Source organism: Aphis gossypii, unplaced genomic scaffold (assembly GCF_020184175.1).
Source record: "Aphis gossypii isolate Hap1 unplaced genomic scaffold, ASM2018417v2 Contig00106, whole genome shotgun sequence".
NCBI classification, from domain to species: Eukaryota; Metazoa; Arthropoda; class Insecta; order Hemiptera; family Aphididae; genus Aphis; species Aphis gossypii.
In genome coordinates this window covers 22,730-41,784 of record NW_026083017.1, presented here as the reverse complement: position 1 = coordinate 41,784, position 19,055 = coordinate 22,730, and the positions used below count along the sequence as shown (strand labels likewise).

The 19,055-nt window shown below is 28.9% G+C and overlaps 2 protein-coding genes across 3 annotated transcripts; both read left to right on the top strand.

Annotated features, from left to right (window-relative positions):
- Window positions 1–232: 232 nt before the first annotated feature.
- LOC126553238 (uncharacterized) lies at window positions 233–4,897 on the top strand. Of its 2 annotated transcripts, XM_050208392.1 has the most exons (4): window positions 233–465; window positions 532–644; window positions 931–1,426; window positions 1,529–4,897. In XM_050208392.1, exons 1-4 carry the CDS (start codon window positions 393–395, stop codon window positions 4,858–4,860), a joined length of 4,014 nt encoding a protein of 1,337 aa, XP_050064349.1. In that variant the 5' UTR covers window positions 233–392; the 3' UTR covers window positions 4,861–4,897. The 2 variants fall into 2 exon arrangements, with proteins under 2 accessions (XP_050064349.1, XP_050064348.1); XM_050208391.1 differs by having other exon boundaries at window positions 233–644.
- Window positions 4,898–13,693: 8,796 nt separating this feature from the next.
- LOC126553241 (uncharacterized) lies at window positions 13,694–16,728 on the top strand. Its single transcript, XM_050208393.1, has 6 exons — window positions 13,694–13,889; window positions 14,842–14,967; window positions 15,765–15,836; window positions 16,053–16,294; window positions 16,366–16,528; window positions 16,607–16,728. Exons 1-6 carry the CDS (start codon window positions 13,694–13,696, stop codon window positions 16,726–16,728), a joined length of 921 nt encoding a protein of 306 aa, XP_050064350.1.
- Window positions 16,729–19,055: the final 2,327 nt, after the last annotated feature.

Sequence of the window (19,055 nt, the reverse complement as noted above, 5' to 3'; positions counted from 1 at the left end):
TTGAAGTCCAAGGATGGTTTTTACGGCTAGAAAAATTAGAATTATTGCTGGAAAAACCCTAAAAATAGCCCTTTTCTTTTTAAAATAGCCCTTCCTATAATATTTATAATATAATACTGATCGTATCCATGGCAACCAACAATCGTGTTTTGTGCAGAGTGTTTAGTTAGTTAGTGTTTGTTTAGTTCGTGATTAGTGAAAAAATAATTTATATTTATATGCCTCCTATAAGACGAAGCAATTTAGGTAGAAGAACCAGAAATGCTACAAACCAAGCTAATTACCGATCTAATTCACAAACGCGTGAAGCGCGAGCAAGTTTGAATCGAGCTGCTTTTAGTTACGATGTGTCAATTGACTACAGTAACTACCAATGTGTTGTTATTGGTTCTATGAACTCGGTTTGCTCACACTGTAAGGCATTAAAATACAAAAACGAAGCCAATGGATTGTGTTGCGCAAATGGTAAAGTGAAATTGATACCATTGGATCCACCACCAGAACCATTGTACTCATTGGTTTCAGGAATAGGAACAGATTCTATACACTTTTTGACAAATATCCAACAATATAACAATTGCTTTCAAATGACTTCATTTGGGGCAACAAATGTAGTTCGGGAAAATTTTATGCCAACTTTCAAGGTATGTATTATAGCAGTTACTCATAATTATTTTAGCGAACAAAATTTTCTGTCACCAAAGTTAAGATGTGTCACTAATCTTCAATTTCTTAATCATTACGAAATATATCACTTAGTCATCATATTATATGGTGTTTCAGTTTCAGTGACACTTTTATTATATTTTATATTTGATAGATATTAGTTAAAACTAAATATATACTTTTTAAGATCAAATATTATTTAAGTTTGATCACCGACAATCCATTAATTTATACCACACCATAATATATTTTTTTTATTTACAGATACAAGGGCAAATATATCACAGAGCAGGTTCACTGTTACCAGTGTCAGATAGCGACAACAAATTCCTGCAAATTTATTTTATGGGCAATTCACCACAAGAAATTGATCTGCGTTGTGCACATAACAATTTAGTAAAGAGGTCTATTGTAGAACAATTACAAACTTTATTTCATCAGCACAATCAATTGATTATATTGTTTAAAACTGCCCTGGATCTGATGCCATCCGATAATCACAAAATTGTAATCAGAGCTGATAAAACACCTGCAGGTCAACATACAAGACGTTTTAATGCACCAACTATTGATGAAGTTGCTATCGTTGTAGTTGGAGAAAACTTGGAATCCCGTGATATTGTTTTACGTCGTCGGAATGATCAATTACAACGTATAAAGGAAACACACCGCTCATATGATGCACTGCAATATCCCATTATATTTTGGCAAGGTGAAGATGGCTACGATTTCTCAATAAAAATGATAAATCCCATTGCAGGTAACTAAAATATTAGTTTAGCTATGGCGATAATATCTCAGTCATTATATTATGTATTTTAATTTTATATTTGAATGTTATTAAAACAAAATCTATTTACAGGTTCTGAAACCAACAAAAAAGTCAGTTCAATGAACTATTATTCATACCGCCTAATGATTCGGGAAAATGAAGATAATCACATATTGAAATGTCGGCGATTATATCACAAATATGTTGTTGACATGTATGTTAAAATTGAAACGGAAAGATTAACATTCATCAGGTTGAATCAAACCAAACTCCGATCTGAAGAGTATATTCACCTTCGAGATGCGATTAATACTGATGGAAATGCACAGAATGTCGGTCGGATGACTATTCTTCCAGCAACATACATCGGAAGCCCTCGGCATATGCACGAATATGCTCAAGATGCCATGTCGTATGTTCGTCATTATGGTACAGCAGATTTGTTCATCACATTTACATGCAATCCGCAATGGATAGAAATCAATCAGGAGTTATTCTCTGGGCAATCACCCATTGATCGTCATGATATTACAGCCAGAGTCTTTAGACAAAAGTTGAAATCTTTAATGGATTTCATCGTAAAACATAATGTGTTTGGTGAGACACGCTGCTGGATGTATTCTGTGGAGTGGCAGAAACGAGGATTGCCACATGCACACATTTTGATTTGGTTGGTTGAAAATATAAGGCCAAATGAAGTTGATGCAGTGATATCAGCTGAAATCCCTAATGTACAAGTAGATCCTGGATTGCATGAGGTAGTTATCAAAAACATGATACATGGTCCCTGTGGAACTCTTAATCAAAATTCACCGTGTATGATGGATGGTAAATGTTCAAAACGATATCCACGGACATTAATATCGGAAACAATTACTGGTAATGACGGTTATCCATTGTATCGTCGCAGATCGACAGCAGACAATGGAAAATCAACAATTGTCAAATTAAATCAACAAGATATTGAAATAGATAATCGTTGGATTGTTCCATATTCACCCATTTTATCAAAGACATTCAAAGCACACATCAACGTTGAATCTTGCCATTCAGTGAAATCTATTAAATACATTTGCAAATATGTAGCCAAAGGGAGTGATATGGCTGTGATTGGAATTGGTGCAGAGAATTCCAATGATGAAGTTACCCAATACCAAATGGGCCGCTATGTCAGTAGTAATGAAGCAGTTTGGCGAATATTTTCTTTTCCTATTCATGAGAGACACCCTTCTGTTGTTCACTTAGCTGTGCATTTAGAAAATGGACAAAGAGTGTATTTTACAGCACAGAACGCAGTACAAAGAGCTGCTCAGCCACCATCTACTACATTAACCAGTTTTTTTGAGACATGCCAAAACGATGATTTCGCACAAACATTGCTATATTCTGAAATGCCAAAATATTATACCTGGAATCAATCCTCAAGGAGATTTATACGACGGAAACAAGGAAAACCAGTTCCAGGATATACAGATGTATATTCCACCGATGCGATTGGCCGGATTTATTCAGTACATCCAAGCAATGATGAATGTTTTTACTTACGACTGCTATTAGTCAATGTACGTGGCCCAACATCATTCCAACAGTTACGAACTGTTGATGGTGAATTGTGTGTATCCTACAGAGAAGCCTGTCAACGTTTGCAATTGCTTGAAAATGACGCTCATTGGGATCAAACTCTCAATGATGCTGTAATATCATCACACGCTCATCAAATACGAACATTGTTTTCTATAATCATATCTACATGCTTCCCATCAAACCCAATTGATTTGTGGATCAAGTACAAAGATTATATGTGTGATGATATTTTGTATCAAATACAGAATAGAATGGGAAATCCAAATATACAAATCAGTGAAGAAATTTACAATGAAGCATTGATTTCAATTGAGGACATGTGCTTGATAATGTCAAACAAACTATTAATTCAATTAGGCCTGACCGCGCCCAATCGTCCAATGCATGACGCTTTTAACCAAGAGTTGCATCGAGAAAGACTGTATGATCTCAACGATTTGAAAGAATTAATTCAAACAAATCTTCCACTGTTAAATGAACAACAGAAGTATGTATTTGAAACTCTTATGAAAGTAACAAATGATGAAACTGGAGGGATTTACTTCTTAGATGCACCTGGTGGTACAGGAAAAACTTTTTTGATTTCATTAATATTAGCAACAATTCGCTCACAAAATAAAATTGCACTTGCACTCGCTTCGTCGGGAATCGCAGCAACTTTGCTTGAAGGTGGTCGAACAGCCCATTCAGCACTAAAATTGCCATTAAATATGCATAGCAATGAAACTCCAACCTGCAACGTTTCGAAGAACTCTGCAATGGCAAAGGTTTTGCAGCAATGTAAATTGATTGTTTGGGATGAATGCACGATGGCACATAAAAAATCTTTGGAGGCTTTGGACAGAACCTTAAAAGATCTACGGAGCAATAATAACCGATTTGGTGGTGCAATGATTTTATTAGCAGGAGATTTTCGTCAAACATTGCCGGTGATTCCACGATCAACGCCAGCTGATGAACTCAATGCATGTCTAAAGTCCTCCAGTTTGTGGAAACATGTCAAAGTACTTCATTTAAGCAAGAATATGCGTGTCGAGTTGCAAAATGACCAATCTGGAAACATATTCTCTAAACAACTCATTGACATTGGTAATGGCAAATTTCCTATAGACATGTTGACTGGCTGCATTAACTTTCCTCTAAGTTTTTGTCAGTTAACTCGATCAAAAGATGAACTTATTCAGAAGGTGTTTCCAGATGTTTCTCAAAATTACAGAAACCATGATTGGTTGAGCGAACGAGCTATACTGGCTGCAAAAAACATAGATGTAAATGAATTAAATTTCAAAATTCAAGAACAAATTACAGGCGAATTGATGATATATAAATCAGTTGATTCGGCTACTAATCAAGATGATGTAGTCAACTATCCACCGGAATTTTTAAACTCGCTGGATTTGCCAGGATTGCCACCTCACAATCTTCAATTAAAGGTTGGATCGGTGGTTATAATGTTGCGAAATATCAACCAACCGCGTCTTTGCAACGGTACACGGTTAGCGATAAAAAAATTACTAAACAATGTGATAGAAGCAACTATACTCAAAGGAAAGTATAAAGGAGAAGATGTTCTCATACCGCGCATCCCAATGATTCCGACTGATGTGCCATTTGAGTTTAAACGACTACAGTTTCCAGTGCGTCTTGCTTTTGCTATGACTATAAACAAGTCACAGGGGCAATCATTAAGTGTTTGTGGTATTAATCTAGAAAACCCATGTTTCTCACATGGTCAATTGTATGTTGCCTGTTCCCGTGTTGGAAAACCATCAGATTTGTTTATCTATGCGCCAGGTAATCAAACAAGAAACATCGTATACCACAAAGTACTACAATGATAATAATAATAATTATGATTCACATGATTAACAATAAAGCGATTACTTACTTTTAAATCATGACAGAACCGTCACCCTGGTGATAGGGCGTTGTGAATAAAAAATAATTAAATAAAACTATAACAGTTAAAACTATAACTACTTACTTTTAAATCATTATATATGTTTTATTTAATTATTTTTTATTCACAACGCCCTATCACCAGGGTGACGGTTCTGTTCAGGAGAATTTTTTAAAATACGTAGGCACAAAAACTGCCACATTACAAATCTTTCGTCGTGAATTCGACGTAATATTAGCACTATCAATAAGATTAAATTAAAAATTAACACACGGCATACGAAAATGCAAAAAAAGAAAGTAACACACGGGCAACGCCGTGTCGGGTCAGCTAGTTAATCATAAATTAAGAATTTTAATAGATTTTCAATTTCAACATTATTTATTGGATTAATAAAAATTGAATCGGAATAATCTGATACATAGGTACCTATCACATTATTTGACGTATATTACCCCAGCACCCCCACATACGATTTTCATTATTTTTTTTTTTAACAATATTTAGCGGCAAATTCGAAACTATGAAAAGATCGAACACAATTAGTATGAATTTGTATGGCCATTTTTCAAATTGGGGCCTAAATAAATATTTAAACAGATATAAATCAAAATTAGAATTGCTGCCTTGTTCAAAAATATTTAATTTATTGAATATTGTATATTTTGTTACTGACATGGTAGTCAATCGTTTGTCTGTATACTAATAACATATTCTTTTAAAAGTTTAAACCAATATAATATACTCATTACACACTTTGAACCCACGTGACTACTCAACCTATTATTATAGTTATTATTATAATAAATGATAATAATATATCTAAATAGATAGAAATGTATTATAATAATATTTATTTATTTTATCTTAAACAGTAAGTGTCGAACCCATGTGGATTTTTCATTTTTTGTTTCAAAAACATATAGCATCCATAATTCTCTTGGGGGGGGGGGGGGGGCTGGGGAAATGTCCAAATCATTGGAACGCTGTTTGTACTTAGACGGGAGGTCGTACGAATTTCGGAAACAGGCATACAAATGTATACAAATTACGTACTAAATGATGGGACCGAAAAAATCACCCTGACCCCTTCGGTTCTGGCGGGGGGGTGCTGGTGAAACGTTCGTCATTTTTTGTTAAGATATTCAAAAGATTTAAAGCTATAACCAGGTGATTTAATATTATTTTCTATAGAAGAACCTCAAATTTTTTAAACTCATAGCATTAACTATTCGTATTGTACATTTTTTTAGATTTATATTTTTATGATTTTTTTTTTTTTTTTTTTTTTGTTACAAAATTACTTTTGGGAAGATAATTCTTCAAATTAAATACGTATTTTCTAAATTTTGGTTACGGTTTGTTTAAGGTGATTCTATTCCGGCTCAAATAACCACTATTAACGCACTAAGATCTTTAAGCATAGAGCAGTCGCTGCTAATAGGCTTCATGCAGATCCTATAACCCACATAACATTTTCCAATGTTAAAACTTCTATAAATGTTGAAGTTGAGTTGAATTTTAAAGTTTTAAAAAATAAGATTCAACAATACTAGAAAAAGTGTTTATTTTTAAACCTTTACATTAAAGTAAGTTCTTAGTGCTATATAAACATTTGATTTAGGTTAGATTTTAAATATTTATAAGTTAATTTATATCAAATTCTGAATAAACCTACTATGACTAACATTTAAATAGAGTATCATAAATAATGCTTATTAAGCCTATATCTATAAACATCAATAATAGGTTAGAAGGTTAACACTATTCACACATTAAATTAGAATTACATTGTTAATGTATCCGTTCAAGTATTTATTGAATGTTTAATAAAATTTCGTCCACATTATTATTGCGGTATAAATAAATAGCGTTAAATTATATATATTTTATATATATATATCATATGGGGCCATGGGGGCGTCGCTTTTTACTATAAATAATTAAATAATATAATTTATTCATTGAGTAATGCGTATCTATAGTAGGTATATTTTTATTCGTGCATGATACATTGATAAATCAATTATCACTCAGACTTCAGAGCCCTTTATAATAATATAATATATTATACGCTGTGTCAAGATACCCGGGTGCCCGTGTAGATAAAGCGTTCATGGAACCATCCGTGTATATATTAGATACCCGGCTGATTTATGCGCATGATATGCGTCAGTGGTCAGTGATGCTGTGCAAGCGGCATTCGTCGATATGCACTCCTCGGCGCCGTCGCTCCGCTCCGCTAATCGGATATATCCCTCAACTTGCTATGCAACACCACCTCAAGTAGGTCACAGGTAATTACTAAGTTACTAACTGTTGTATCAGTTATCATAAAAAACAATTAAAAAAGCGCAAAAAAAATTGTTGGTTGTCCCTGATGTGAACTCTTTACATGTCGCGCTCCGTATGGTTTTCGGTACCACTAGACTACATTTTAACATGCTCTCATAAAGCAATATAAGCTATTTAATTTCCGCATTAACTAGTCGGAATATTATACATTATGAAAATTAACTTTATTGAAACAACACAACATTGTATAATCGTCGCTAATTTACAACTCTTTATTGTACGAACTTCCAGGTGAGGATAGACCTTTAGAGTTTAGATTATATTATAGTAATTACTAGTATATGATCCATAGACATATAATTTAATTTATATGTCTATGATATGATCTTATAAAAGTCAGCTACCACGGAGATAAGATAAGAACGTCGTGGCCGACGGGCGACGACGCGTTGCCAAAAAATAAATGATTATGAATGATGCACATTGCACAGATCTCTATATTATAAAACAATATACGCACTTGTGTAATACAACAATTAAAATAACAATAAAAAATTGTTTTTAAAAATGCTTCATCGCAAGAATATAATATATCCCTTTCATATATTATATCCAGTGGCGTATCCAGGGGGGGGCACAGGAGACATACCCCCTCCTCATTGGCCGTAGGTATTTGCTTTTTATTGCAGTGTTTTATATATATTATTTTTATTTTTGGCTATTTTTCTAAATTTCAGACAGTCGCGTGTGTGCCCCACCCTAAAAAAATTCTGAATACGCCATTGATTATATCCGTAATCCGTATAGGAGGCCCTGATATTTATGCAAGTGTATGGATACGTATACGGTATATACCTACGTCATTGTGGTAATTACTCCGAACACGAATAATAATTTAATATTTATCATGATTTATTATTATATTTTATAATTTTAATTGTATTATAATAATGCTCATTAAGTAATTTGTGACTTGTAAATAATAAACTTTCTGATTAGGTACAATCTATTCGAATCTCAGCTTTTTAAAAATTGTAATACGTTTTATGACGAAAACTAAAGTAATCACGTTATGTCGTTATCACTCTGGGAGTAATATTATTGCCCTGTTAAACAGCAAACATTAATTGAGTTTTAATAAAAATAATGTGTACCTCAGTTTATACACATATAATAACATAATATTATAGCTAGGCAATTTATGTGTCCATCAAGTGACATAGGTAATTTACAATAATCTTCATTCTACAGACAACAAGATATTTCATAATAATATAGTCAATTTAGTCTATTCTTTGATATTATTGTAATATTGTAAGTATAGCTTATTTTATAGGTTAGTCTATATTATACTGTCATTGGTCATAAACTCATAAAACATTGCTATGAGTCATGAGATAAGAAATTATTCACTTGTATTAAAAATATACCATAATAATTAATAAATGTAGGTATTAAAAGTGTAGGTACCATAATAAATCCAATTCTTGATTTAATTATACTGGTAGGTAGGTGTATCATATATATAATATATATATGTATATTATGGATAAAATAAAATATATAATACAGTATTATCATTTATCAATACTATAATATAATTTATAGAAATAATTAGTAGGTATAAGTATAAAAGAATAGTTTAATATAAATAAAAACCATGCATATTTTATTGTAGGTAACATCAAAAAACTTGTTAATCAAATTAAAAACTATTATTAGATATTATTAACAATTTAAAACATTATATTAGAATATAAACATTAAAGAATACTTAAGTGAAATTGTAAAATATAATAATAAGTGTAGCTACAACACAGAATAATTAATTAAAACTAAAACAAAATATTTCAAAAAGTGATGATATACTATATATTAATTAACAAATAAAAATTGAAAAAGAAATTTATACATATTGGATAGTTTTTAACTTTTGTAAATCACAGATAAACTCATTTAGTCTAATCCAGTGATGATTAGATACTTATTTAAATAATTAATTATAATATAATACTATAGAAATGATATAGATACATTTTCAACATCAGTCATTTGTTGATTTTAAAAGTTATGATAGGTAGGTACATTAATTTATTATAATATGATATATATTATTATTATACGTGTTATAAATTTAGGTACCTATTATAATACATAATATATTTTTAATGGATAGATATATTGTTTTAGTCATTTTAAATTTTATATGTATGAATGAGTGGAAAAGCTACGCTTTTATTAGTAAAATTAAATTTTAAAATCATACATTTGCACTTAATACTACCAAGTGGCCAACATTTTAAATTATTATTTAAATTATCAATTGTGAAAATATCTAACTTAGAACTGTCAATAGGTTTTAGATAAAATGGTTCTTTCATATCAAAACTGTGTCCTAAGATAAAACCTTGATTGGATGTTTCATTTAGGCAAACAATATTTTTAACCTTAACAATACTGCCATCAGTCATCAATAGACAATTATCAGATACTTGGTGAATTCTAATCTCGGTGTTGCTGAAAATTAGAGTTTTAAATTGAAAATCAATGTATTCATCGTTTAATTCTGTAAGTAATGGGCCTTTTGTATGTTTATTTTTAAAAATAAAATCAGTTGTATGAGGTAAAGCTTTTAATGACATATTATTGTAGTGTATAGTCTCGGTATAACGTTTAACTGCCTGCTGTAATGGTTGATTGCTTTTTCGCACATATTTTTTAAGGGTTTTCATGTGATTTTCAAATGGAAACGCGCTACCGTTTTCTAATGAACCAAAGTTTTTATAATCATCAGTTAAGTGTTGTAGTGCGTGCACATTATAAGATACCCATTCACGACCATAAATGGAAATAAAATTATGTATAAAATAATCTAATAATCGTTTACAAAAATCTAAGAAATTATTGTCAATGTTTGATTTAAGTAGTTTAAAAATACTTACGTGTAAACATAAAAAGTTTAAATAGCATTTTTTATGAATAACATTTTTAAGTACCACAGGTCCAAGGTATAATAAAAAACTTCGAAATTCTACAGCTTTCCACCTAGATATTTCATCAATACCACGAGGTTTCCGCTGAAAGTCAATGGAGGCAAAATGTTTGAGCTCTATTAAACTATTATTTAGACATTTACTTTTAGTACCATTCAAACGGGTTTTCAAGGGACCCTTCAACCATAAATTAATCAATTTCTTTGTTACACCTAAACATATTAAATGCATATAATCTAGTGAGAATACATTAATAATATTTATTTTTGGAATGTTGATTAAAATTGACAAACTAGAGCCAACATGGTGGTCTTCTTGCTGTTGGTTTATAAAAGTTTCGTGAGTCCGTTTATTACAATTAATATCTGGGAAACAAACTCTTCTATTTAAATACTCTCCTTCTGTGCAACACCGAAAACACGAAGAAAAACCACTATGACCCTTAGTCTTTAAAACATAGGCCTTTGCCGGTACGTCGCAACAGAATGTATCAATACAAATTTGGTTATTTTTGAGTACTCCCGACATATTTTTAATGTCTATACCGTTATGTATTAAATGTACTACCTCTTCATAAAAATCGTGTAAAAAATCATTTGAATCGCTTGGTTTGTCATAACCCCAATAAATTCCAATAGGAAACACAATATTTGAATGCGGTCTAATATAACACAAAATTGGCCAAAACGTGCTTCTTGAACTCTTAGTTAGAGGTAATCCATCAATACCTATTACTAATTTGATCAATTGATCATTTCGGTTTTCAATAATTAAATGATTTCTAATTCCGTTTGCGATTCCAAAATGGTAATATTTACCAGGTAAAACATCTCTTAAAGGAATATTAGTACCGGAAATATCAGTTTTAAGTAAAGTCCTGGCGTCAATCGGTACTGAAGTATCATAACACGAATTAACAATTTTTAGTAAGTCAGATACTGCAACATTAGAAATGTTATGCTTAATAGCCCACTGTGCTAGTTGAGTTCTAGGAGAACTTGTAGATAATTCATTATCAATATTATCTTCATCAGAACTATCTGGTTCAGCCATGCTATCAACGTTAACGTCTAAAACGTCATCATGAACTGATTTACTAGTGTTCATCGCGGTCAAACAACTCGAAGTATCAATGTTATTACACGTAACAAATGAACCTATAATCATACAGGATAATGTTCATATACATCCATACATTACAAAATACAAATAGAAAATAAATAGGCGTACGTAAATAAAAAAGTATTTTAAAAAGTTTATATAGTACAATAATTTCTAAGTAAGAAATACTAGGGTAGTCAGAAATACTAATTTAATACTATTTTGTATTTATATTTTAAAGACTAAAATTAATATGTTGTGTTTAATTTTATGAACTTTCTCAATCTTGTTATTACGTAATATATTTGAGGCATTATTATGAATAAATGATATTATAAATTCCATCAATTTGACCATTCATAAGAAATTATAGGAGTGAAGTGAAATTTTATCTATTATTATATTATTATATTATAGGTATAGACAAAAAAATATGATAAGAGTAAAAATTATTACCACCATTGCTTGCAATATAGTATACATATTATACTAATATTCTATAGAAAACCATTAATCGGAAATGATTTCATTATGTCAACAACAATTGTAAAATTATTATATTATCAAAATAGCAAAATGCTCCGAAGAACTAGGTACGCATTTCTGCAGCTATATGCCTACGCCCGGCGCGCGCGCCCTACATAATATTATGTGTCTATTATCTATATTTTAATATAGCAACATGGGCAGCGGGCACTGCAAGACTGGATGGAGTCTCAATTCCTGTTTGGTTTTATTGTGTATAATATTATTATAGTAAACGATTACCTACGTACATTTTTTTTTTTTATTGTGACTTAACAAATATTATAATTACCTACCTTCGTAGCGAATATTCATTATTGATGAAAAAAAATAATTTGTTATTATTTAATAAACTATATAATATAATATAATTAGTAATTAGTTAGTTCAAATTTTTCGTTGATGGTATATTTATTTAATTATTATTTACATTTTATATAAATGAGTTTTGAATAGACAGTATATACTAGTAGTATATTATATAGTAATAGTATATACTATATTACAGTACTATAGCTAGTAGTGAAGAATTACGTATGTAAGTATGTAACTAAAAAGATTTCAATTATAGTTTTGACTTAACATCAAAATAAATAAAAAGGTAGGTACCATCCATTTGATTCTGCTCATGAAAATCTGACTTTTCCTGGGATACTTCTACAGTTTCTTCTTCAAATTCCAATCCTTCTTCATCGTCTGTGTCAAAATGTAATGACATATTACAATCAATTTCTTGAATGACCCGTCTCCTTTTTGTTGACTTACTGTAATGACTATTGTAATGACTCATAATGAATTATACCTTGAGAAATAAAAATTGTAAGCTACCTATAAATCATAATTACAAATAACAATAATAGGATTTTAAAATGTAATTAAAACTACTGTACTTTATAATATAAAACTTACCGAATACCAGTCACGAGTAAAAAAAAAATATTTCTATACAACTTGCAAATTTAAAAAAAAGTATTTATGTATATAAATTATAATGTTAACAACATTTGTGGGTAACAACAATGATAATATATATAATATATAGGTATATATATTATGTGTAATATTATTTTATTCTGCAGAGTAATATTATACGCATGTCTTTGACTAGTCGTATACAAATTTGACTCATTTGAGTTTATATTATAAAAGCCGCGTAGGGATTTATTAAATAAATGTAACCATGTCAAAACTACTCGAAACTATTTTTTTACGACTATGTACTATATTAGAGTGTGTTTAAATGGTCTATTAGCACATATTATATGGTCGATTGTTCTAATATGATTATATTATTCCATAGAGTAAAATTACTCTATGTATTATTCTCATCGGAAGGGGTGGCCAACCTTTTAAAACAAGTGAGCTATATTCAAAATGTTAAGTCTGGTGATCAACACTAGGTATGTCGAAAACCATATTGTCAGCATTATTTTGATTTTACTTGATAAAGCTGGCTTGTTTAATATATTTATTATTATTTAGTTATATCCCCGAAAAACCAACATGTCATATAAAAAAAAATAGTTCATTACGATTACAGCGTATTTTATCAGATGTAAATAAAGTCGTTCTAATTCTATGACTAAAATAAATAATTTAATGATGGAAATAATATAGTTATCATTGGGAATTCCATAAGTTTATCAATATTTTTATACTACGGCGACGATGTGTGAGTGCGACGATATAATAATACGATATTAAGCTTGTCATTCGTCAACGATCAACGGTCACGACTCACCTCGCGCCTTCGCTATCACGTCTATATTATATTATAATCGTGTTCGGCGACGGCGTCCGTCCTTCACACGCGTTTCTTGAACGGTTTTATTCTTTACGAAAATACAAATGCATAAAATGGTGTGGTGTGTTGTACATTTTGTTTTGGACAACAGTGTGGAAGTAGTTCCTGGATTCTGGTATGCAAAAGGGAATTGTGCTTGGCCAAGATCGTCCAAAACTAAAGACATAAAAAAAGCAATATTCAATCAAGTACGACCAAATAAGCTTGATTTTTCGTTTTTTGAAGCACGTTGTTTGAGCAGTAATATCGGTAAGCATTATGGAAAACTATAAGTATATTTTGTATTTTAATTAAATATAATAATAGTATCTGTATATGATAAAATGTTTCCCCTCGTCACTAATCAAATATATTCGTTTCCTATTTTAGAAAAATTTTATTTTTGATTATTACACTTAGGAAGTTGTTTTTAATAAAACAGGCTGTAATAATATAACATTTTATGTAGGTATCTATACTTATACATTACTGTTCCATATATTATAGAATTATAGAAAACATTACTCTACTTACAGTAGCTATAATGTGTCTAACATTTTTATAGTCTTGTCTTGTTTCATTGTTTAAATGTCATATTTGTTTAACTCATTAAAATAAATGCAATTTTGAAAATTTAATTTCGTTCTTTCAGTTAGACAGATTAAACATAATCTAAAAGTTTATTTTCTAAGTACATTGTGTTTTGTCACGCTGAATTTATTACATCAATTTTTTTCTATAATCACCAATTTTTATTAAAATTTAACAATTTTATTTACGAAATGTAGGTAAGTTAGTTACTCTGTTGTGCAGTAAGTTAGGATTAGATATAACTATAATGTATTCAATTTAAATTAATGATAAATCATTGAAATTGAAAAAATAATTTTGAGCGAATGAAGTGGGTAGTTTATTTTCAATTTTTTGGTTAGTTTAACGTATATCAATTTATAATTTCTTTATTTAATACATTGATTCATTAATATAATTTATTTGATAAAACCCTTTCATAATTAAGGCCGTTTTTAAATTACACTGTTTGTTCTAAATATAATGTTTATAATAACTCAATGAATATTTTGTAGGTATTTTTATATTTAATATTTTATTAGGGTCTAAACGATGAATGCAATGTCTTTGTTTACATAAATTAATATTTAATAATTTTATTGCTTAGAATTACAAATTATTTTAACAAACATTGTTGTTTTATATGTTTTAGACAGTTGTTCAAAGGCCCAAAAAAAATGTGAAATGGCAAAGGGTAAATCTGACCTTTCTTCGACAGAAGAAGATAAATTAAAAAAGAAAAAAATTAGAAGACAAAATAGAGTTTGTTTACAAACTGGTATGTTTAGTCTAGATACAGTTTTTAGGAAACAAATCTGATAACGGCAGTGTTATTATGTCTCCATTAAAAACATCCAAATATACATCTTCATCTCAGTCACACGGTAATGTAAAATAAAAGTTTAATTTGCATTAGACTATATTTCATGTTTTATAATCAAATATCTACAATTTAAGGTGTAAAAAGGAGCCTATTCGATGATATTAATAAAAGTCCAAATAGGAGTGATTTGAGTTTAACTGCCTGTACGCCAAACAATTCTATTATTAATGGTAATTTTAATTTTTAGTATTCACAAATATAGTTTTATTTGTTTGTAAGAAATAACTCTGTCTCTCAGTATAATCACTTTCAGCTTTTAATATAATTACTTTCAATAACTTGCAACATAACATAACATAAATAATAGAAAGATGATGTTTCAAGTTCACAGTATAACAGAAAAATAAAAATTTAACCTCTAACACAAGTGAGAAATAATAGTAATAATAAAAGTGATCATAACCTAGTAATAGTAATAATTAGGGCTCATAAGTTCATGCACTAAAAAATGCATAAATAAGCATGCATTCATGCACTAAAAATTGGCAAAATATGCATTATAATATGCACTAATAATAAGTTCGAAAATATGTCCTAACATTTTTAAATTATGCACTCCTAACATGCATTAAATAAAAAAATGATGAACAAAGTTTAAAATAATACTAATATATCCTTTCATTTTAAAAGCATTTTATTCCTTTTAATTTTTATTGAATTTAATTTCCTGTATGCAATTATTTTAATTTTAGTCAACAATAGTATATCCATTAAATCCACAGAAGGACCTACATCAAAATATAACAAAAAAACTCTTCATAAAGGTAATTATTAGAAATAATAAGTATATAATATGTACCCTCAACTATAACATTATTCCAATCATACTATTGTCGATTACATAATATTATTTAACTGATAATTTTGATTTACATATTCCATAATTTTTGTTTTTATTGGATATCTTAATAATTCCCGATTTGCCCACTGAACACTGTATATCTATGAAGAATATTTATTATTTTAACGTATTTTTACAGATGATCAATATGCGAGGTTATTGCATTATATGCTAACAATTAAATATGAAATTAAATCAATACATGAGAAATTAGATATAATTATTCAGAGAGACGAAGAAAATACTTTGACAAAAACTAGAGAATCTCAACTCTTATACGATACTTGTCTTATAGATGATAAATTGCCTATTAAAAGCCAGGAAAATCTACAAGAATTTGAAAATGAGTTATCTATTGATAAAAATTATCGGCATCAGTTGGTATGTAATTTGTTTAAGCAGATTATTTGTATGTACTTATATATACAAAAGTTAAACTATTATTGATTTAGGTCAAACGTTTATCATCTGTTAGTGGAAAATCCATTAAAATTATGGTAAAACGAATAATGACTCTTATGTTTACACCTGAATTGCTATGCAAATTTTCATACAACGGACGCGGAAATAAAAAATGCTCGTTTGAAAAATTACTTGTGAATAAAATTATTTTTGGTAATGTATAATATAATATAAACTATACTATAATTTAAACTAAATTATTAAATTTATTATTTATTATTTATTTTTTAGAATCTGTGAAAACTATTAAAAAATTTGCTGCATCCGATAATTCAACCAACGAAATTGAACAGGTTATAAAATATGTGCTAATTCAAACGCCATTTAAAATTAGAGATAAGACAGTTCAATAATTTTTTCATATTAAAGTACAGAAAATTACAATATAAAATACTGATATTAGGTACTTATCATTAAAATTGTTCTAATAAAATTTTCTTTTTTTTTTATGTAATTAATACAAATGTATAATTATATTTATTTTACATTTTAAGATTTTATATTATGTATTATTAAGTAATGAAAATTAAATTTACAATTTACTACTATAATATATAATACTGATAAAAGGTACTTATCATTAATTTTTCAAATATAAATTTCTTTTTCTTTTATGTAATTAATACAAATGTATACAAATGTATTAATTTTACATTTTAAGATTTTATTTTATATTTTATAAAGTAACAGAAAATTTTAATTTACTATATAATACATCCATAATATAGGGACTATTAACATTTGTTTAAATATATATTTTTTTTTTTTGTAAATGATACAAAATATGTATAATTATATTGGTACTATTATCATTTGTTTAATATAATTTTCTTTTTTTCTTTTTTGTTAATGATACAAGTTTATTATTTTGTATATTTTTCATTTTAATATTTTATATAATACATAAATTATATATTATGTAATATGTATAATCAAACATTTTTTGTTAGCTAGATGCTAGATTTAATTTTATCATTTACATTGATTTTTTGGTTATTTGTATAAAAAATAATTATAATATTTTATTTCTAAAATGTATAACTAATACTTTAAAGTAATAATATAATTTGAAAATATATTATAATTTATAATATTATTTATTATTACCATGTATCCATGTATTATTATTTGTTTTTGTTGGTCATGTTGTCTTTTGTTTACCAAACCTTTTGTTTATCATTATAGATAATAATATTTATTGAATTATATATTCAATTAAAGGTAAAACAAACAGATTAAATGGATGGAATTTAATTTATAGTTGGATTAAGCTATATTTTGATATGTATAATAATTTACATAAAATTGATAAAAATATATTTAAGGTGGTTCAATGAGTATCAAATATTGATTAAGAATTAATAATATTAAGGTTTAACAAGTCTTGTATAAATATAAATTTAAGCCAAGATTCTAGGTTTAATAAACCCTTATTTTTTTAACGCTTAACCGACATTGAGGACTAAGTGTTGATTCGATCTTTTTTTTTTGGTTCAAATGATATTCAGGCAAGGTTTATTTCATATTAAAACGATCACGATTCAACCAAAACCTAACATTTATTTAAGCATGAACATTCAAATTACAATACTAATTTAAAGCTCATTCAAGGTTAGGATGTTGTGTGGGAATGGCCTTACAAATAATGAAGAATAACACTACATCTATACACGATGTAGGAATCGATAAATTTTTCATACACTTCTGGAGCAATTTGCAATTACAGATTTATAAAAAGTATTACAATGAAAGTAATGTGCCGACAATATCATTTGACGCAACAGGTGGATGTTGTAAGAGACTAAAGAGATACAACAATAGCGTCAGTGGCAATATTTTTTTTATATGAAGGTGTAATGGATTTAAATAACAGGACATTCACTGCTCTTTCAATGCTATCTGAACAGCATGATAATATATCCATAAGCGTGTGGTTGAAACGGTGGTTAAGATGTAATGTTAAACCTCAAAAAGTGGTTATAAGTGATCAATCATTGGCGTTGATGTTCGGTTTAACACAAGATTTCACTCAATTTACTTCACTTGAGTTGTATTTAAACGTGTGTTACAAATTAATTGTTCAAAAAAAAGAAGTTGAAATACCCACATGTTTTTTGAGAAATGACGTAAATCATTTTATAAAACTTGTCACACAATGGGGTCCAGTAAAAAACTCAAAATACCCAAGTACAAAACAAATTATTACCCGTGCCATGGGATTGCTTGTAGTATGCACATCAATTGAAGAAGCCGAACCTATACTTGAATCACTATTCATTATAATTTTAAGTAAATTCGACGGAAATATTGAAAATGTAGATACTTTTACCCTTGCTATACAGCTAAACGTTATTTGCAATCTATGATTTCAACTAGTGTTTTAGAGATAGGTGACATTGACGAAAACTCCCAAGAATTAAATAGTACAACAGATTACATAAATATAGATGAGGACTGTACTTCAGATTATACTAATACGTTCCAAGAATGGGCACAACAAATTGCGAACAGATTGAGAGCTAAAGTCGAGTCTATAATAGGAATGTGTGACAATGCACAGTATATTCCTGAACTTGAACCTATAGTTGTAAGAACATTCAAATTATTTCCCTGTTGGTCAGGTATAATGAGGCAGACTTTTGGTTGTGGAGAAAAAATCGCCTCAAGTAGCAGAATAGAA